This window comes from Garra rufa, chromosome 3 (genome assembly GCF_049309525.1).
Source record: "Garra rufa chromosome 3, GarRuf1.0, whole genome shotgun sequence".
Classification (NCBI taxonomy): domain Eukaryota; kingdom Metazoa; phylum Chordata; class Actinopteri; order Cypriniformes; family Cyprinidae; genus Garra; species Garra rufa.
In genome coordinates, this window is record NC_133363.1 from 45,300,894 (window position 1) to 45,323,063 (window position 22,170).

General features: G+C 40.7%; 1 protein-coding gene across 1 annotated transcript in view; it reads right to left on the bottom strand.

Annotated features, from left to right (window-relative positions):
• The window catches only part of sox6 (SRY-box transcription factor 6), a 159,277-nt gene that overhangs the window by 9,371 nt on the left and 127,736 nt on the right, over window positions 1-22,170 (bottom strand). Inside the window, exons 11-14 of the mRNA XM_073837149.1 lie at window positions 15,051-15,200; window positions 12,908-13,085; window positions 12,124-12,311; window positions 1,388-1,493 (exon numbers count right to left, since the gene is read on the bottom strand). Coding sequence (XP_073693250.1) covers window positions 1,388-1,493; window positions 12,124-12,311; window positions 12,908-13,085; window positions 15,051-15,200 — 622 coding nt within the window. The remainder of the gene's footprint in view (window positions 1-1,387; window positions 1,494-12,123; window positions 12,312-12,907; window positions 13,086-15,050; window positions 15,201-22,170) is intronic.

Here is a 22,170-nt window from a genome sequence, read left to right on the forward strand (position 1 = left end):
CTGTTTGCCCCGTTAAAGCGTCAAGAAATTTAATTCTCAAATGGTAGTTTCCTACTTAGCTGATAAATCATTTAAAGTGCTTTAAAAAATAGCTAGCTTATATTGAAGCTTCTGAACATAGCAGCCTAATAAAACAAAGACTAGCGGCAAATAAACCTGCCTTTTTTAAGCGCAGGTATCACATACACAGCATTCACATTCCTCAAATGTTCACGAAGAGGAATGGAATTTGTATCAAAAATGACTCTAAACACAAAAACACACAAGTAAACACTCCATGTTTCCCAATGGGTAAACACATTCTGCTTGTAAAAGAGACTATTTAATGTGGGGCGTATCATCATAAAATGCCGTTCACATCCTTCATCTCGATGTGTTTGCGGGAAGATGGAGATGGGGATGGCTCAGAGCGCTCACAGTGGCGCCTGTCCACTGGGATGAGAAACCTCTGCGGCCTTTTAATCCTGTCTATGCTGGGAATAAACTGACGGGACGTTCTCCTTTCCTTCACCTCCACTTAGGACTTTGAAGGAACTCTGCATCACTCGGGCGACTGGGTGCCCTCAACCCTGCCCCTGACTGCTCCGGAGCCCACAGGAGACGGGTTCCCACCGTGTCGGAGGACTCAAGGACCCAGCTTTCTCACTGATCTGAGAGGGGTGGGACAGCCTTCTTGGCGGGAATCTGCTCTGGTCTGGTCAGAGTGGATCATGCCAGACCAGAAAAACTGCATCTCTAAATCTCTATTTACAGATTTGATTTCTACCCAGCCAAAATAAATAATTTATGCTCATAAACAAACAGAGTTATGCGAGGCTGATCATCTTACAAAATAAATAAATACACTATTGTGCTTGTTCCCTAATGGATTTAAAGGCTTATTATTGTTGTTGTTTTTTTTTTTTGGAACTTGAATTCAAATCAAATGTTTTTATTTCTCCATTTCTATAGGAACTGTTACAATATTTCACACAGAAAAAACACTGGCGCATAGAAGCGTATAGTTTATGAACAGGGTGACAAAAGGAGCTGACGCCTTGTCATGTAAGTTCTATCAGCATTTACACCTCCACACCCAGCACATCAAACATGAGCTGTGGCAACAGAGCCCGGTCCTGGAGGAGGGCCAGCATTGTCCCATCACTTTGTCATCAAGAACTAGCTGTGAAAACTTTAAATACAGCCGTGCTCACTGCATTACCCCCATCAACTTTCCCTGACACTGGCCAAGCAAGCGTGGAATCCAGTCAATCTGATCATGTGACTGAACTGTACCTGACCTCATTCCTCACTGTAGGTAAGAAGCAAGCAGCAGTAGATATATGGCAATGCTGTGCAGGAGTACAATGCACAACAATGTTTTCAAACATTGCACATAGAAGCTTACCCTCAAAATCCTCTGGCCTGGTGAGGTCGATGACTCTGTGACCGATCTTTCCATCCTCGCCTAGTTTTCCCAGGTGATGGCCCAGGTTATCATAATGAGACCTCTCCTGCAAAAATAAAAGTGAAAATTGAGTTCAGATACAGTTTCCTGATATTCAGTCTTTTTTACTTAATTTACTTAACACGTGTCACACAATCCTTCAAAAAATCATCCTAATTTGCTGATTTATTATCAGTGTTGGAAACAGTTATGATGCTTTTTATTTTTGGAACCTGTAATACTTTTTTCAGGATTCTCTGATAAAAAAAAAGTTAAAAAGAACAGCATTTATTTAAAATACAAATAAAATATTTTTTCTTTCTTTTTTTTAAAGGAAATTTTATATTTTTACTTAGCAACGACTTATATTGTTAGAAAAGATTTTTATTTTGAATAAATGCTGTTCTTCTGAACATTTTATTCGTAAAAAAAACACCAACAGAAATGTCACGTTTCAAAAAATATGAAGCATCACAACTGTTTCCAACATTGATAATAAATCAATTTTACGGTTTATACAGGATCATGTGACACTGAAGACTGAAGTAATGATGCTGAAAATTCAGCTTATATATCACAGAAATATATTATATGTTAAAGTACATTAAAATTTAAAAAAAAAAACAGTATTTTAAATTGCAATAATATTTCACAATATTACTGTGTTTTTGTGTATTTTTGATTAGATAAATGCAGCCTTAATAATCATAAGAGGCTGCTGGAAAAAAAAAACTTAAAAATCTTGCTGACCTCAAACTTTTATACAGTTGTGTATATTCATTATATTTATACTACATTCAAACTATATCTATATTTATTAAAACAGCAATGTATTATTAAGGATTTTATAGCAGTTATATTAATTTCTTTAAATTTCATTAGATTTAATTCTACTTTCTTAAATTACAATTCAAAAATTTAAAAGGCACTTCGGATTCAATACTGAATGGCGCACGACCCTGCAGGACACACATGTTCTTCGCATGCATTTTGATGGGCCCAAGTCAGTCGTCTTTATCACAGCTGTAGTCTCTTACTGTCTTCATCTGCAGGGACTTGTACCGATAAGAGTCTGGAACACTCTACTAAAAAGGATTTAGAAACAACACACTGAAAGATCCTGAGCACACAATGCAGCCTGGGACCTCGAGTGAAATGTTCAGCATATTTTTTTCTTTTGCGCTCTCTAATCTTTGCAGTACATGCCCCTGTCTCTGCTGCCCTGAGCTCCCTGTCTATCATTTATTCAAGGCTCATGCTCGGAGGAACACGCCGTGTTTTCCCTTTTGTCGTGTTGCTTTCTGTTCAGATTAAACTTGGCATCATGTCGCACTTGATGCACAATAAACCCCTGTCATTCCTCGCTCGTGCGACAATATTACATGTCATGTCCGTGTGCATTTACAGAATAAAATAACAGCTTTTGGGGGGCCCTCCTGAATGGTTGCAGCACATTAGACTTAATGTATTATGCAGAGGAAGAGGGCCGACCGCTGCTCGGGCCCATTGTTAAATGACCTAGTTCTGCCGTGAGTGCAGCAGGGCATTAGCGGAGGCCCGTCTCGCTCTCTCTAAAGACTCGAGGAGGAGATGGACACTTTGACTCGGCATGATACAAGTAATCTCTCCCCCCGCCGAACAGGGCAGGAAGATGCTAAAAGCGAAGCGAGTTACGGTGAGTCGGCCCCAGAGCGTTTGTTCTTCTCCCAGGGTGTGCATTCAATCTCAGGCTAAAGGTGTGCTTGAATTGTCTTTTCTTTAGAGAATGCCTATCACACACGGTTTGAACAGACACTCGGGCGGCCTCCTAACACAATGCTAACAGCTCCCCTGCCACAGACGCAGACACAGATACCAACGTACACATTAATCTTTCAGCCATGCTGCTTTGGCCGTTTTGCTCGTTTGTTTGTTTTCTGTTCTTTTTGCCACTGGGGAACCCGTGGAGCGTGGAAGCTCTTCTCATGGCAAAAGATTATCACTCCGGCTCAATTTGTCAATAGCTCATGACAATAGTGGATTACTTGGGATGATTCTGTGCTTATTGCTGTTGTCACTTTAAACAGACTTTATTATCACTGAGGGGCAAATTCACTTAACAGTTCAGGCACGTTTGTGCCTGGTATTTCAGAATAAAGCCTGAGTCATATTCACTAACCGCCTGCAATAAAGTTTAAAAAGGTTCTAAATACACTTAACTAGCCCTGTAAATATTCAATTATATAACTGTCATTCTTTTCAGCTCAAACATGTAGTTTTTCTTTGTCAGTTAGGCCCATTAAAGATTTTTTATAAAATTTATTTTCATATATAATTATATGAAATACAGATACAAATATATAGTACCAATTAAAAGTTTTTTTTTATAGCAAGGGCACATTAAATTGATCAAAAGTGACAATAGAGACATTTATAGTGTTACAAAATATTAGATTCTTTTTTGAGCACCAAATCAGCATATTAGCATGATTTCTGATGGATTATGTGACACTGAAAATTCAGCTTTGTCATCAAAGAAATAAATTGCAATTTAAAATATATTAAAATCTACTATAAAAACTATTTTAAATTGTACTGTACTATTTTAAACTGTATTTTTGGTAAAATAAAAATGACTTAGTGAGCTTTAGTGAGCTTAAGATGTTTATTTTTAAAACATTTTTAAAAATCTTACCAACTTAAAGTCTTTGAACAGTAATGCACATTATTTAGAAAATTAGTTTGGTCTCAAATAATGTTTTGCTATTGCTGTCTGTTGAAATAATAAGCACTGCTATAAAAAAAAGACCTTTTATTTGCCTACTTGATAACAGCTGCTTGCCCAAAAATAAATACAAGTATCTGTTACCGACTTTTTTCCTCTGAAAACTATTACTATTACTCAAAAACACATGACACAAGCATCAGAGGGACAGAAAGAAGAGCTGTAGAGAGAGAGTACCGCAATTTCCCACCACCACGCTTGATGGAACAATCATTATTTATGGCCATCTGAGTGATTCTGATGTACAATTAACCACTACCTGCTTATGGCCTGTCATTAAGAGCTGCCTGTCTTGACTCTGCCTTGCTTATTTAAGTGTTTTCTAATTATGACATATGTAGCGGGTTCCCGCTGGGCTCAGGCGGCTTTGTAAAGATAAGTTGGAGCGCTAGCTCGGTGTGCCACGCTCCGTGTGAAGCCTCCTACGCTGCTGTATTCATCACCAGACCGCATTATTGCACTTAATGAAAGAGGCGCAGCACCCAATGACAAATTGACTGATGTGCGATTAGTCGCACGAGCGATGGCCGATGCGCTGTGGACTGTCCACTGGGGAAGGGCCCAACAACTGCAGAGCGTGTGGGGGGGTTATAAATGACTCGCTTGTGTCGTCCCCTCCTCCCCACTCTGTTGGCTCTCTCTGATCAATCAACTCCTTTTATAAAGTCATGATCATTAAACATCAGTTTGGCAAACAAGGGGCATCAATCACTGAGTTTCATTAAAAACGTTTTAGGCGCTAAACTCTCATTTTCCAGAACAATAATTAAAGAATGAGCCAGACGGGAGCTATTGTACGTGAAAACAAGATTAGACACTTCAGTGTATCGGGGCTAACTTAATGGAGTGAGGTAGAGAGTTCATTCATGCCTAGAAAGTGCTGATATCCACTTGAGATAGCGCCACTGTTTACAGTGCACATTAAGGAGTCTGTAATTGAGAAAGTGAATACGAACATAAAAACTGATGTGCACACCTTCAAACATTGCACAATGAATTTCCATTAAATTTAATATACTATGGTTTATATACTTATTGGTTGTAACTTGTGGAATTTATATCACAGCATTATCGAGAGAAATCATTTATATTCATAACATCAGGCTTTTTGTTTGAAGACTTGAAAAAGAAATCGGTTCGCAGCGCCTTTACTACTGTCTGCATCAAGTGCTGTGATAAATCAATGGCATTTTTATTATTTTATGGTGTCATTAAATTTTTACTGATCACTTTGCCACGGAAGAGCAGTAAAGGGTGTGTACCATCCTGAAAAAGGACAGTCCAGCCAGGCAAATGCTCAGCAGCAGATCTCTTCGACCATTGTGCTATAAAGGATATTTATAATGTGCATTACGGCAGCGAGATGGCAAGAGCTCAGCGTCTCCGCAAGTACAGAGAGAAGGAGAAAGGGAAAGGGCGGTTAGGGAACTGAAAAAAACGGAAACAATGCAAAAAAGAAAAGATGTCATGGTACACGTTGTGCCCCTCCCATGCTAACCACGACCTCTCTGGCGCACGGCTGGCCCTTCCCTCAAATGAGTTCAGCATGCAGCCCTTCATTCCCACATCTAAAATTATAACCACACAGTCCTAAGCTGAAGTGGAAAAAGACACCCACAATAATCTCCCCTCCACTATCCTTTTTTTCCCCTCCATCCTCAAATTCGGTTACAGAATGCATTTTGTTTCGACGGAGGAGGGTTGCATGGTGAAGTAATAACGCAGAAGGGCCGATGGCAAGGCTGGTGGAACTTCTGAACATCTGGAGGGGAGCCAGAGCAAGGAGCCCATGTCAGCGCAGCGGAGAGGGCTTTAATCAGGCCGGCCGCAGAACATGTGCCTGAGGACTGCAGCGCTGCCCGCAGATTTCGTGTATTTCGGGCAGGAGCGCATTGTGCTGGTGTCTACCCTGTACTTACGCATCACACTGCCATAGAGTGACGCTTTTCCTCTGGTAAAAATAGCCCGGTTTCAGCCATATGGCCTTGAATTGTTCCAGGCGGGTCCAGATAACAGCAATTGTGAGACAACCAAAGCCCGGCCTTGGCCGCGCAAGCGTGTCGACTTAGTAATCTGCCTTTACTGTCGCCCCGGTGCACACGGCTAATATCATAACCTGGTAAAAAAAAATAAGGAAAAAACACAATGGTCAAGTGAATAACCATTTGTTCCATGTCCTTGCCTGGATTCTGAATGCTGAGAATACGTGTTCTGTCAGTTCCACACCTGGCTGAGAGATCCAAGTGATAGAGAAAATAAAGGAAGGCTTTAAAAGCCTATCACAATGAGTCTGACTGTGTATATACACAGCATAGGTTGCTTCAGCCGTCTGCATTAAGACTAAGGCCCGGCAGAGCACGTCTATATCGCCCCTCATCTGCTTTCAATTCCCGCAGTAACCAATCACAATGTTATTTATAATTGTGCAGCTTTCCAGTAGTTGGTAGTTTTGAAAAGTTTAGTCTAAAGCACATGCAGTTGTGCGCCGAGCCCAGAGTTCCTTTCATGCGGTTGCTTGGTTTTTATACCCGAGCAGTAGTCCATGCTTGTAGGCTTCCAGAGCGGGTGCTGGCAGAGCACGTTTGAGGCTGCGACCTCCCCTCCACTGGTGGGCATCCAATCCTTGATATAAATATACTTTTTTTTTTTTAACCTTGGTCAACCAATTTATTGATGCCATCTGAAAACATTGATATGATATGAACTGTGACACTTTTTTTTCTTAACGCCCCAGATTAAACCATAACCACGTTAAACCGTCAACTCGCTTGCTTATAAAAATATGAAACTTACCCACAACATTCGACCTTTTGACATCACGGGGGAAATGAAGCATTTTATACGTGTCCATCCCTCGACTGTAAAAGAAACTCTGCAGTGCTGTTTTTCTATCCTGCTGCGTTGAGATCATCGGATCTGGATTTTTTTATGGGGTTTCTGCTTTAAATGACCCTGAACTGTTCACTGGGTCCTCAAGGATCTGTTAAGAAGGACCTTGCTTTCTCTGCTCTTATCACGCAATCTATTTACAATAATGGACACTCTGAATCGCATGATCTGGTAGACAGAGGGTTCTTTATGCACCTGTTCGGAGGGGTTCTGTCCCAATATGGTGGCACATAAATGACCCATTGTAGCCTATTCTTTACGCCGGCTTTGTTGTGGCATATCTGGCGTAAGCAGAGCCTCGCAGGTCTGGAGTATAGGGCCTTGTTGCATTTTTGAATGAGTGCCCTGTTTTGGCCATTTGTGTGATTTTACGCAACCGCAGTGTAAAATCAGCTGAGCTTCAGTTGTGGCCTACCTAAGGGAAGAGTAAGCGCACAGCATTGTTTTAGAACTAGCCCAAGATGTGTGCCCACTCTCGCACATTGCCGAAAAAGGCACTATTTATATACCCAAACAAATGGAACAAAGAATTAATGTAAGCAATACTCAACAATGGCACTCGCTGGCTATGGGCAGTGCTTGAGTTCAGAATATAATCAAATTTTGGACGGCCAAAGCCATGTATGGCAGGATTTACTTTGCGGCCAAAAATAACCTATGCTGGCAATTTCCAAGACAGCAGCAGAAAAAGGGGTAGAAAATTGCTTCCAGGGCTGCAGACCAGACAAGATTATACCCCAAGTCTTTGTAAAGGGAAGCATGAATAGGCCCCTAACACTCACACGCGGGGAGGGAACGAGAGCAAACATTGGCTTCGGGTCTAAAAGTAGGGGGTGAGAATTTCGAGGAGAGTGAGCAAAGCTCCATTTAAATGTTTGTGGCCCTGTGCTCTGGGATTTGAGAAAAGTGAATATTCCACTCATCAATAATGTAGGTGAGAGGAGGGGGCAGGGAGGCCAGCGGATGCTCAATAGGTTAATACACTGGCCTTTCACCCTTTGATTCCAGTTTGGGAAGTGTCAGCACAAGAATATATTTTATCTCCTCGCCAGACCCCGTCGGACTGCAACATCTGTCGGAAAGTAGGTTATTAGCAAGGGCGAAATATCTGAAATCAAAATCTGGGCTCTTTCCAGAGTGGGACCTCATCATTAGGTGGCTTGTGAAATTCAATTTGAAAATGTAAAATCAAACAAAGTAGTTTAAAACTAGTGCATAAAACAGATCTTGAAATGTACAAAGCAGTATGCTTTCCTGGGATTTTTTTTTATAATAAATAATAAATAGAATAATTGTCCTCAGTAGACAATAATACTTTAATAAATATTTGAAAAAAAAAAGCAAATTGTTGGATGTCCCATAAAAGCTTTCTTTTACTGATGGGACATCAAAAGGAAAAAAGACAAATAGAAAACAAGCAAGCAAACGCTAAAACATGAATATTTTACACATGCACCTAAAAGACAGGAGATTCAAAGGAGACGGCTCTTCCATCTCTGAGAGAGAGAGAAATGGCTCTGTGCAAAAGAAAAAGGGATGCGGGTCATTCCATTGTGTTCTACGGACACACTTTGTATTAAAAGATGAATTGATCCATCTGTAAGCAGCACTTAGCCTCACTCTTCAGCTCAGTCGTTACACCGGGATAAATCAATATTTAATATCCCCCACCAACAGCCCCAGTAGATGATTTTAACCTCTCCTTAATCCCATTTATGTTACCTTTCCAGAATCTTGCACGTAAGCTTTCACTATGATAAACTTCCAAACAGCAGACTGGAAGGCAGTTATTAAAGGGCGTTCAGTATTTATGTCAGGTGAGGCGATGTGCTGAAATATTAATATTCTGAAACTGACCAAAGTGAAAGCTTTTATCTAGAACACTTAGAGGCCTTTTTTCCGTCCGTCAGGCGTGAGCAGCAGGAACGGGCCAACTGTCTGACTGCTGGCAGCGCTGGGTGATATACAGCGGCCGGTTCATCACCGTTTTGTACATGGCTGTAGTAGCTCTTCCCATGACATGTAAAGTGTCCCCTCAGAAACATATGGCTAGAGGGCATTACTGTGGCCTTAACTTTGTAACTGGATTTCATGTATCAATGAACTATTCCAGGATGATATGAAACAGTTAGGCCTGTCAAATAATGATTAATACTAATAATAAAAAAAGCTAAATATTAATCATGCCCTGCAATCTATACATTAACTATGCAAGATGAGCGAGGAGCTGAGAGGAGAATGTGTGCTTGTGTTAAAAAACAACTACATATATTTTTGCAAATATGTAAAAAAAAAAAATACTACATTAAATCTGATGAAAGGTGAGATGAAAAAATATATTAATTATAAAGCCAATAATGTTAGTTGGCACATGTACATGGAATAACAACAGTTAAAATAATTAAAATATGAATTACAATTAAAATTTTGCAGGCAGAATGCATGTAAAAAGCACCTAAGTCACAAGAAAACAAAATAACGTATTCAAATTATTGCTTTATCAGCAACTATTGATATTCAGATTCAATACATCAAAACCTACTAAACTGAAAAATATAACTGATAAATATTCTTCATATTATGCTGAGTATATTGAATGTCTGTTTGAACTTCAGCGACATATGGAACATATGATGAGGAAAATACAGCTTCTGTTTGGCCTCTGGTTGTTTGCGACATCAATACGTCTGTTTGGCTTAGCAACAGACTGAGGTGAAGCTGCCTTTATGATATCATCAGATGCAGACAGGCTTCTGAGCGAGACTACAGTACAAAAGAGGCCTGCCATTTTCTTCCATCATATTTTAAGGTCATAAACTTACATTCTCAGATATGGAAGCAACTGAGAAGTCAGAAGGGGGAAAAAACATAAAGAAAGAGAAAGTCTTTGCAAATGATTCTTCAAAAAATGAGGGAGTCTTTGTGATGTGCTCTGTAACCTATAGCAACAATGATAACCCAAACATACCAGTCATATTTTCACACTGATAGAGCACCTAATTATTATTTGTCGTTCCCTCCTCTGCCCCTTTCTTTGCACTGCTGGCTGCCCAGAATTACCTTGCCCTTACATCAAAGTCCTTTAGGGAAAACACATTTAGCCACAAGCTTAATGTCTTTTTCTCTGGGGGGGGGGGGGGGGGGGGGTAGGGAGAAGGTGGAGAGAAACAGAACCGATTTCCTCCCCACTTAGAAAAACACACAAAGCTCACCTGAGCCGAGATGCCCAAATATCCATGTGAAAAGGCAGGGCCTTACACTCATGCGAAGACAAAACCCAAGCCAGACAAAAGAGAAGGAGAAAAAAAGCGTTAAGCTCGGCCTGCTAAGAACAATGCAGCTGTAGGTGTGTGCTGCCTGATGACAAACGTGCCTTTTCAGCCATTGTCGGAGCAACATTCATGTCATGTAGTGGCATATTCTCGCGTTTGGCTGACCATGAGCTAACCCCAGAGCAATTTTGGGAGGTAAAGAGGGAAGGAGAGGATGAGTTGAGGCTGGTGAAGGTAAAATGGGAAAACAGGGAGGGAGGGAGACAGCCACAGGTGATGGCTGCATGTTCACATACCACATCCACCTCCAAAGAACACGAACAAAGAGCACAAAATCTCAAAAGAATGGCGAGTAATGCACTGGCTTAGGTGATATCTCCGTTTATAATGGCTTAGAGTTGGGCATTGTGTTTGAGAAAATAGGATTATGACCCCCACAATGCCTTCCTGAGCGGTAAAGAGGTACTGTAAATGGCTGTGAGGAGGCGCAATAATATGAAAACGGGATCTCTGCCTTTATCGAGGACGCGCTTGGGTTTCAGAGTTTCCTCCGATGCCACCCACATCGGGGCACGTCTTTCGCCCTGACTTCGAAGTTGATTGAAAAATAGTCCCTCTACTTTTTTACATATACATTGACCTACTTTAAGATGCTGGTTGAAAGTAATCAGGTGCTGAAAAATTAATGAGCCTCCACTCCCAGTTCCTGCCTGCGTCTCACAGCCAACTGGCAATATGGCATCAATCAGATGGTAGTGGTGTCTGTTTTTCTACTCCTTGATTGACTCATTGATTGAAGATATTTTTAAAAGGAATCCCTGAGAGAATGCCTGCTCCCCGTACAAAGTGGGCCTGTCCCACACCAGGGGCTGAAGAGGGCTGCCTGTATGCTTTAATTGGGCAGAGACATCACAGTTTGAACCCGCACAGGCCAGGCACCAGAGGACCGCGATGGTCCTCCTCGTTCACAAATGCAAACACACACACACTCATCCATCTACCCTGCCAATGTCAATCAAAGGCACTCCTCTGGATGTGCTTCAAAGACCTTGATTGGTTTTAAAGATCGTGTCTGAAAAAACACTGTGGGCTCAAGTCCTTGAGTTTTGGCTGTTGTTGTGCCCTCAGGCGAAAGGGCCAGGAACAAGAGCCGGTTGTGTTGGATGTATTACTTCTGCTATGGAATCTGGTATTGATTACAAATTGCATGAATAAAACTGGGTTTTTAGGTAATCTCATTACTTTGATGACTCACATGCAAGAATGGTTTAGTTCTGTTCTGATAATAACATAAAAAGCAACATATTTCTTAAACTACGCCTTTTTCAAAAAGTGCCCTACAGACAATGGTTTTTTTTTTATTATTATAAAAAATTCAATTTTATAACTTTATGAATTAAATATTTATTTATTTAACAGTGTGTAAATTTTGCCAATTTTTGGCACGGATTAAATGGATGGTTTAGTCTGATAGATAGATAGTTTGTTAGAGTTTTTCCTCGCTTTTAAATAGCTTGCAAATGCATGTGAGCATTTTACTTTCACTTTCAAATTAGTGGCAATTCTGCGTCAATTGATTGAATTGACAACAACAAAAATGTTGTATCGAGTAGATATATAGATAGAAAGATAAATAGATCAAATTAATTATTAAATTTAATAAAAGAAAAAAGTTATAGCCTGATTTAAGCACTTGACATTTGCGAACTGATTCTATAATCCCAATTCCCTGCAGTAACCAAACACTTTTTACAGAAGTCAAACAAACTCACCTTATCAGCCCTGCAGTTGTTTAGGCCCATGCTGGTGAGGGCAGACAGCTTGGCCTCCATTCCCTGCTGATGATGCTGAAGCTGCTCTCTCTGAATCTGCTCCCTCATCTTCCTCGCTTCCTGGATAGCCTTCATCACTGCATCCTGATCTCCAAACAGCGCTGTTGAGTTCAGGCTGGACAGGATGTCTGCAGAGACAAATCACATACAAATACACATATGCTTAGGGCTGTATTGTGAAACACAATATAGGAGGTCTTGTGAGTACAGTCTGCATGTGTGCACTGTAAGTGTGGCCGACTCCATGTGTGGGGGGGAGCAGGAAACTAAGGGAGCAATCTCAGTGTGTGTCGCCTTTCTGTAATTAGTGGATCAAAGTGAGGTGAGGCGGGATGGCAGTTAAATCTCGGAAATAGTAGAAAAACAAACACCAAGCCTGTGTTCAAAGCCCAGCTCCAAGAGGAGGAGGGAAATGAGCACTGCTCAACAACACAGTGTCGTTTTAATGAAAGACTGTTTTTAGTAACTGTTAGTAGCAGCTTCCAAAAAAAAAAAAATCTTAATATGAGAGATGAACTACAAGCTTTGAAAACAAATATACAGCAACACCATCCTGTGTTTAAATGGCAGGGTCTAAAAGAGATTATGAGTTGGGAGTGTGTCAAGTTCACTCTCTGATTGCACACTACAAAGAATCAGAAATATACAATTAGTCTCTCAGCTGTGAGGATGTTAATAATTATAAAAGATTTCACTACACAGAATACGAAATCTGAAGTTTTACCCAGAGACGAGCCACGGCCCATTCCTCCGATGGGGCTGGGGATGCCTCCGCTCTTGGACAGGCTGTTCGGGCTGCTCTTGCTGCCTGGAAAGAGGCTCTGTGTCGGGGATGTGGGGGATTTGACGGGCTCAGCTGTCTTGGGCCGGGCGGAGAGGTTGAGAGGCTGTGTTCCCTCCTCCTGTACATAAAAGACACAAAGCTTCTGTTAAAACAGGGACGCCCTATAGAGAGATGCTTTCCACCTTACATAAAAGACAATGCACCAGAGGCTATTACTGTAGACTAATTAGTCCGACTCCTCCAAGACACAGGCTCTGTATTCATAGCCAGGCTCTGTGCCATGCTGTAGCTCCTTGGTGCGGTGAGGGCCAGGCTTTGTTCAGGTTAATTAAAACCCTCTCTGTCTGAGCACACATCTTTATCTTCTCACCTGCTCTCGTGCCCGAGAGAAACAGTTAACAGCTAATACATCCTGTTTCAAACAAATGCAATCAGACCAGAGAGCTTGTTGTGGCTAAACGTATTACAATTAAGTGTGTGTGTACTGTCGGCTTTGTGGTGACCAAATGTGGTCCCTATAGAATGAACAGCGCTAATTTTCAGATTTAGGGACAAACATATGTTTTATTTTTTATTAATATATATTTTTTAAATTTTAATTTGGTAATAATACTGGCTGCTGAAAATTCAGCTTTGCTATCACAGGAATAAATTACATTTTAAAATATATTAAAATAGACAATATAATTTTAAATTATAGTAATATTTCACAAAATTACTATTACAATTAATGTGTGTGTTCTGTTATCTTTGTGGTGACCAAATGTGGTCCCTATAGGAAGAACAGCTCTCATTTTCAGATTTAGGGACAAACATAGGGTCTTATTTTATTTTAATTTGGAGTAGTAACGGCTGTTGAAAATTCAGCTTTGCTAAAAAAATTACATTTTAAAATATATTAAAATAGACAGTTATTTTCAATTGTAATAATATTTTTCAAAATGAATGTTTCACTGTATTTTTCATCAAATAAATGCAGTGTTGATAAGCATGTGTAAAAAATCGTACCCACCCCAAAAGTAGAGAACTTTATGAGTAAAACACAATGCATAATGTCAAAACTGCATTAACTTTAAAATCGCATTTTATCATATTAATGTATCTTGTGTAGTCTAGAAAAAGATTTCACTGGCAGTGTTGTACTGTCCAAACAGATGGGCCACATACCGAGACTGCCCCCAGCTCTTTACAAATCTGATTGCCAATAACAGTTTGTCGTTCAATTACGCATCAACTAGACAAACAAACAGATTGCTAGCTAATTAAGCAAAGCGTAACTACATATGGAGTTAACGGGGCAAAAATCACAAAGCATCTTTGATCAATATTAAGACGGCGTATCTCATGCAACACGTGTCAGCTAAGTAAAGCGAAGCAGAGTGTCTAAAAATGCCCGTCCGACTCTGAATTGTGGCTCAGCGTAATTGCCAATGATCTTACCGTATGCTCTGAGATGTTGATATGTGGCGGCTCTCTCCAAGGGCAGAGCTCCAAAAGCCCTGGAGGAGCAGCTTAGCTGAGCGACTGAAGAGGATTACGGGTGCTACGCACACACTACTGTTCGGCTCAATGATTTACCCCCGTTCTATTGTGATATTAAGCTAAACTTTTCCAAATGTGCAAGTGTTTTAGGTTACAGCCGCAAAACGATGATGTATATCAGCGAAGACTGATGGAAAAGCGCTACAGTATATGCTTCGAGTGTTGATCTTATAAAAGAAACAAAAGACAGTCATCACATCATTGTAGCCTCATCAATATATTTAGATTATGTGCCTCTGATGTCATAACCTCAGCTCGGTCCAAGTTAAATGTAACGCGCAGGAAAACGTGGGCCAGTCTCTGTCATGAGAAACCGTGCGTTCCAAAAATTGCTCTCCAGGAGCAGGGAAAGCCATAGCAACCCTGTCCACAGAGTTCTGCTTGAGAGAGCGGGTGCCTTGTAAAAGCAGCCCAGATTGATGGGCTCGGAGCGAGAGGAGAACCGACTGCAAGCGCTCGCTGCTGTACCTACCACAGCTGATTTAGTGAACGAGGAAGTGGAGAAGACTAGGTCAAGTACCACTCCAGACCGGGATCGTACCTTGACTTGAGCCAGGGGGGTTGAGGCCCTCTTTTCATTCTTCAAGCCAGACGGGGAGAGCGGCCCAGTCGAATTGGGGGGCTGGGGCAGCGGAGGCATCTTGGCTCCTGGAGAGACCTGCATGCTGGCCAGCTGGGCGGCGTAGAGTTGCTGTAAGGAGGGAGACAACCCACAAGGCGTTAACATCCAAAGCCAGACACCATTCAAAGCCTTTATTCTCTCTTTTCTTCTCTCCCTTGCATTGCTTTTTCCCTTTCCATCCCGGCATAGAAGCTCCATCAAAGGTCTAACTGTATATCAAAGCCTGGATCCAGAGAGAGACAGCAGCCCCGAAAAACCACACAGCAATGGCACGCATACAAGAGACTTGGAGCCGCTCGTCTTTCCACTCATCACACAAAATTTGCAGACTGAAGCCTAGCTGCTTCTAAGATCTGATTTCCTTTCCCTCGCTCCCTCTAGTAAGCCTCTTTGACTTTAATTGGCGCCTTTTCGTGTCGCAGACACCTGAACTTCCCCCCTTCGATGGCGCAACGCACGTGCCCCTAAAGTTACACAAACTCAAGCTAGTCGAGTTTCCTATCAAAGACACCCATTAAGCCTGACAAAGAGAATTCACCTTCTTTTGCTAATTTTCACTGGCTCACGGTCAACGTGCTCAATAACATCAGCAACCTTCCAGTGGTACGCATTCAGCGGTATGCTGAAGTACTACTTGTCAATCACTTATCAGAACTGAGCGGAGAGAGTGTATGGGAGAAGTTTAGATTTCAGCTCTGAGACTGACTGTCTGTCATAACCTATTGAGAATTATTTTTATTCCAGCAGATCGCTAATACCCACACACCATGCAGACCAAGTAATAACTGCACTGTTCAAAAAAACAAAGCATTGTTAGATCTAAAGAGACAATTAAATACAAAATCCTGGGTTTGAATGTCAAATTGTACAACATCGTATATCGACATTTGTTTTAGTGCGCTGTATTATTCACACACGCTTAAAACAATCACACTTCCTTTCAGCTCTCTAGTGGGAAGACAGCTGTATGCACGTCTGCTTTCCCTCAGGCAAATATTGATTAGCGAGCAGGTAAATGCTTATATTGTCTTTTGTCTCTCACATTAAATAAGAAGAATCACACCAGGCCACAAAAAATCAGCTCTAAAAACACTGAAATTGCATGAAACAGAGACTTGAACCAGTGGTTAGAAACAGATCTGTATAATCTAACATGAATTGGATGATTATTTAAAGCGTATTCCAGGACAGAGTTATTTGAATAAAGCTGAAATAAAATATAAATATCAAAATGAAATGAAAACTTAAACTAAACATCTTAAATCATAAATGCTGTCATTGCAACTACTTGAAATATGGTTAAGCTGAAGCACTAAATTTACTAACTGGAAATAAAAACTACACTAGAACTAAAACTAACACTGAAGTAAAAATGTATTAAACAAAAATAAGATTTATATAAAAACAAAAAACAAAAAAAAAACAACAAAATTAATTTAATAAAATAATAATTATTAATTTAATTAATTAAGAAAGTTGATCTAAAATTAAACTAATTCAAAATATTAATAAAAACAATAATGCTATGTAAATAATACTAAAGTAACACTATTCTAGCTGTTATATATATATATATATATATATATATATATAATATTTGTAATTTATATACTCTAATAGAAGTCAGTAAAATTACAGCCCAATGTACCATGTTAAACAAAAGAGTTTAAAAAATAACAAGTTTTAGTGATAAAATATCACCCTTTAATGAATCAAATTAAGATCAGACTAAGCGGTACTATATTTTCCTCACTTTATGATTTGACATGCGTAAGCCAAACCCTAAACTACAATGCCAACATTTAAGCCAAATTTTTTCAGTCTCCCCCTAAAAATAGCGTCCCAGTGCTATTATTCATATGTTTTTACAGCCTCAGTCGTTGTATTTTCAACCCAAAAAAAGCATAGAGGTTTTTTTGAATGCGTATGTACCCGAGCGTGTTTGCCCTCTCTCTGCTCTCATTTCCTTTCCTTACTGGGCTACATAAGGACTCCATTTGTCTGAAATGGAAAAAGTGGCACCAGCATTAGTGGCCTGCCCCACCTCAGTCACTCACATAGAAAAACCTGAGCCCAGACAAAGCGCTTTGTGTCTACATGTATCAGGAGATATAAACACTAAAATGCTCTCCGGGACCAAAGTTAAACGCTTGCACATTAGTGCCGCACAAAAGGGTCATTCTTCTGCAGGAGACCTGGGGCAAGCGCCGGCACACGGACAGCGGAAATGGCAGGCTGATTAGGTTCACACAGTGATAGTGCAGCTCGCCAGCCTGGTAAACAGAAAGCCTTTGTCCTGCAAAGCAAAAAACACAATCGCTATTCTTTCTTTCTCTATAGGTAGTAAGTGAACGTGCATGTGACTGATTTGCGTTTGTGTGCTTGTGAACAAGAAGGAAGCCCTCGACCCAGTCTGCTGGACAGATGTTTGTTAACAGCACTGCTGCTGATGTGGATGGGCAGAGGGACTCTGACCTTGCGTGGGAAGAACTTTATTGTTCCGGAAAAAGAGCATAATTGGCCTTTGCTTTAAATTAGAGCCAGTCAGACTGCCTTTTGTGAGGCCTGATTAACGGGTCAAAGCCACAGGGTCTAGAAAGACACAGAGGCGAAAAAACAATAAATACTAACAGAGAGGTGTGACACGTAGCACGCTTCTTATCGTCAAGGGCAGGAAAGGAGAGGATGCTTGCAAATGTGTCACATCGAGCTCTGCACAATGTGGCCTGTGTATTAAGGCCATGTGTTTTGATGCTGAAAGGTGTGAAAATAGACAAAAAGAGACAGAGAGAGATGTTCTGATGTGGTATAAGGCAGGGTTGGGGTCAATTCAGGAATGAACTCAACAATTCCAATTCAAAGAAGGAAATGGAATTGGAATTGGAATTCAACAACAATTACAGGAAACAGTTGGAATTGAGTTGGAATTACAGGAAGTGGAATTCAATTCAGGGAAATTCCACTGAATTCCATTTATTGCTGTTTCTGAGCATTTATTTGTGATTACATTTAGAGACATAAATTTGAACTTTATTTATGATGCTTTACAAATACCATGTATTAAATAGAGTTGATCAAATGCAAGTAAATAAAAATGAGAACGGTACATTATGAATTAATAATTCAATGACAGTGGTGATAAGTTTGTGGATGTACTATACATTCAATATATGATTACCACATATATTACGTCTCAACTCACAAAAAAATGAGTCATGTTCATTCATGTATTTCATTCACTTTTTATTGCATCGAATTATCATCATTTCCTGAAATTTGGCATGTGAAATGATCGCGCTTAACTTACTAAACATACAGTACTTTGTATTTCTTTTATATGTTTGTTGTTTATGTGATTTACAATATTTAATGTACTATAAACTATTAAGCAAATCAAGTAAAATTATTTTATTTAGCAACTCAAGTGGAATTTAGTGGAATTTATTTGAATTCAATTCTGTTTCCTGGCATTCCAATTCAATTCCAATTCCATTTCCTGTCAGCTGCATGCAATTCCAATTCCAATTCCATTCCAGGAAGTGAATTGGAATTTACCATTCATTCTCAATTCAATTCATGAATGGCCCCAACCCTGGTATGAGGACACATGTGGTAGTCTGTCTGAAGGGCATGTAATGCAGGGCTCCATTGGGCCTCCTCTGCCTCTCCTCCAGCCATACTGCAGGGTCTCCACAGCAGACAGGGCCAACGCTAATGAGGGTCATGCTGAAAGTCAATGGCTGAACAGGGAACAGGGCAGCCGGGACAAGCTGGCTCCATGCCCCCTGCCCCAAAAAAACGAAAAGGCTGAGCATGGTCAAATGCATCATTCCCCAGTTAACACTGTCTATTAATGCTTTAAATCTAGCTTTAAATAATAAAGGTTCCACTCTTTCTGTTTCACAAATTAGGAGTGAAAGAGCATATATTCACCAGGATTTTCATGAGCATCGTCTTCTCGGGAAAACATAACACATTCTGATTTCTCATATAATACAAGAATTTCAACTCTAATCAATATTTCATGTGCATTTGGGCCATACCATCTGTTGTAGGAGTCTTTGTTCATACAAAAATATCTCTGAATTATAATATTTGCAAAGAAATCTCAAGTTGATACTTTCTAAAACAAATGTTTCGGTGACTTTTAAACAGTACTGTGAAAAAATATAACATATAATACAACCTAAAACATATAATATATACTAAATACATATGCAAAAATATGCATAATAATAAAATAATATATCTGCAAGCAGCTATGACTGGGGTTCAAGCGCTTTGATGCATTTAAGCACATATGAAAAAAAAAACATTATGTAGCAAGCCTTTTTTTGCAAATAAAGATTATTTACCATAGAAATATTATGTTTTGTAACGTTTATGATTGTTATAGTGCAACTGTAGTCCGATCTCCTGAAAACTTTGCATGCTTGTTTAGAATGACCTATCGCATATGCTCACTAGGTTTCGTGAAGCTCTGAGTTTTTCTTTAGGCTTGATAAGATTTTGGGTAAATTCGGACAGGCCTAAACAACCCAGTTATAGCTTCCCGTTCAGGAGTTATAGGCATTTTACTAAAAGTGGCCCTGCCCCTTTCAAATGTTTTGCCATCCCTTTGTGACAATGAGTCGAAAATTAGACCTTTTTTGAAAATTATTGATATTCACTCACTAGAGAATCTTTCTGCACTGGTTTGGTTCTGATCGGGTGAAAAACCTAGGACTAGTTTGCAAAACTAGCCTACTGACAATTTATTTAGTGATTTTGTACTTTTGATCACTGTAGCACCCCCATCAGGCCATCTGGGGTGAGCCTTGGTGTGAGTACCATCATCCCTCCAAGTTTCAAGTCTCTACGATCAGTTTTACATGGAGATCGCTGATCAGTGACTATTCTAATAATTACAAGCTACGCGTTTGAACCCCTAATAATATAATATAATAATTTAATTTATTATAATATAATGTAATATAAAAATAATATGATAATTGGTTATTGGTCTTGATACTTTAAAAGAGGAACAAAAGATGAGTGCTTCAACTGCTACCTAACTCAACACACACACAAAACACACATGCGTGCGCTAACACCAACAGACATACAAAGTGGTGTATAAGCAGCAATCTGACACAGTGGAGAGCTATTACAGTGTGTACTGAAGCTGCTGGCTCTGAGGAAATGGGAGCTGATGGGGACAGAACACTAGTGGTGCTGGAGAGAAAGAGCGAGGCCGAAAGCGAGCTAAAGAAAAAGAAAGGCAGAGATGTTGAGCTGCTCTCAGCATGTGGTTTCAGAAAGGCCTGCAGAGAAAAGGCCTGATCCACCCCAGTGACTCAGGTAATACCTTTGTCCACTTGAGCATTAAATGACTCGCTGCTATACAGCTTAGTTAGAGAGAGAGGGGCTCGGGAAATGGGGCTTTTCAATTCGCTCGCCCGCGGTCCTCATACTTCGAGCGATACACGCACACACACGCAGCCAGACTAATATCTCCCGCCTCCCTCTCTCGCACACGTGAGCCAAGCCCATCTCACAGTCCGTGGATCCCAAATGAGTGGGGTCCGGCCCAAGGTCAAACGGTTAGCCTCTGATAATTAAAAGCAACCCCTCTGGAGACAGAAAAGGTTAAATGAGAGGGCCCACCGTTTCTGCCTGCAACAACAGTATTTGCAGATCATCCAGATTACCCAAGACTTTCAGACCATGCCGCTGGATGCATCAGCACTCAGGGATACTTTGCTTTCAAGTGTCTCGGAGAGCCAATTCAGTGCTCCACCTCTGTGTAAAGGTATGTAAACGGTCAGGATAAACTGTTTATAAACTAAAAAGGCCCGGTTAAGGAAGCTTGCGCTTTTTTTTCTTCAGTCAAATAGCATTCAAAGACACTGTGTTTTACACTGTAAATATGGATGTTATAATCAGAGCGGTGGTGCATTTGGTGCTTAAGAAACATTTCTTGCTTACATCAATGTTGTGCTGAATACTACTTTTTTCAGGATTCCTTTGAATAGAAAGTTACTGGCAGTTACTTTTGAGCAGTTTAATGTGTACTTGCTCAATAAAAGTATCAATTTCTTTCAAAATAAACAGTATGATTTTTTTCAATGGTAATATGCTTCACCTTTATGGTTCACAGTGTGTATATTTTCAGAATTTTTCTCTGGAATGAGACCGCAGACTGAAATGGCTCATGAAACACTAGATTTGAGCACATATGACGGGCAAATAGGCCATCATGCGAAGGGGAAAAAACCCTTGAGTCTCTTGTTTGTTCTTAAAGAGAGGGGCCGACTGCTCTCTGGCAGATGCTGTGAAATACAGTGGCAGATTTAGCTAATTTTAGTGCTTCTAGCTATAATGGTGCATGACTGTCTCTCCAACTTATCCGCACAGGCCCCAGTCTGAGCTCAGTGAAACGTGTCCATGAGGCCAAAAAAACCCCACTGATACATTATCATACGTCAAAACATAAGCACACTATACACACTAAATTACATACACTAAGGCTCTTGTGTTTGTGCGTACTCCTCGGTTCTCTGTATGGGCACAGCTGAGCGGTTGCATGGGGAGAGGACTGCGTTACTGCCGCATGGCCGACTCTGCCATTTCAGTAGCATTGGGGCGCCCGCGCCCGAGTGCCACAAGGCTTGTCCAGGCTCATTGCCCAAGGCAGGCGGGCTGACCCAGGCTGGCCCAGATGTCAGAAAGGGAAGCAGGGGTGCGCTAGTGCGCTGCGCCAATGCTTTCCAGTATGGCCAGACATCTGTCCCATCTGCTGGCGCCCAGCCTGCTCCCTCGTTCATTTGTCCCTTCCCCCATCTCAACCCATCTACCTCAGTTTTTCCTTCTCTTTCCTTACATAGCTTCACTGACTTGACGGGTAGGATGCGTCCTGCGCATTTCTGCTATACAAGCCTACGCTAATAACCCTGTGCTGGTATCAACGCAGGTGGTCATTCTAAGCTGCACGGTCTGCATCTCTCGCTATCTGTTTACTTGCCTCTCTGTTTTACAATTCCATCCATCCAGATGTCCA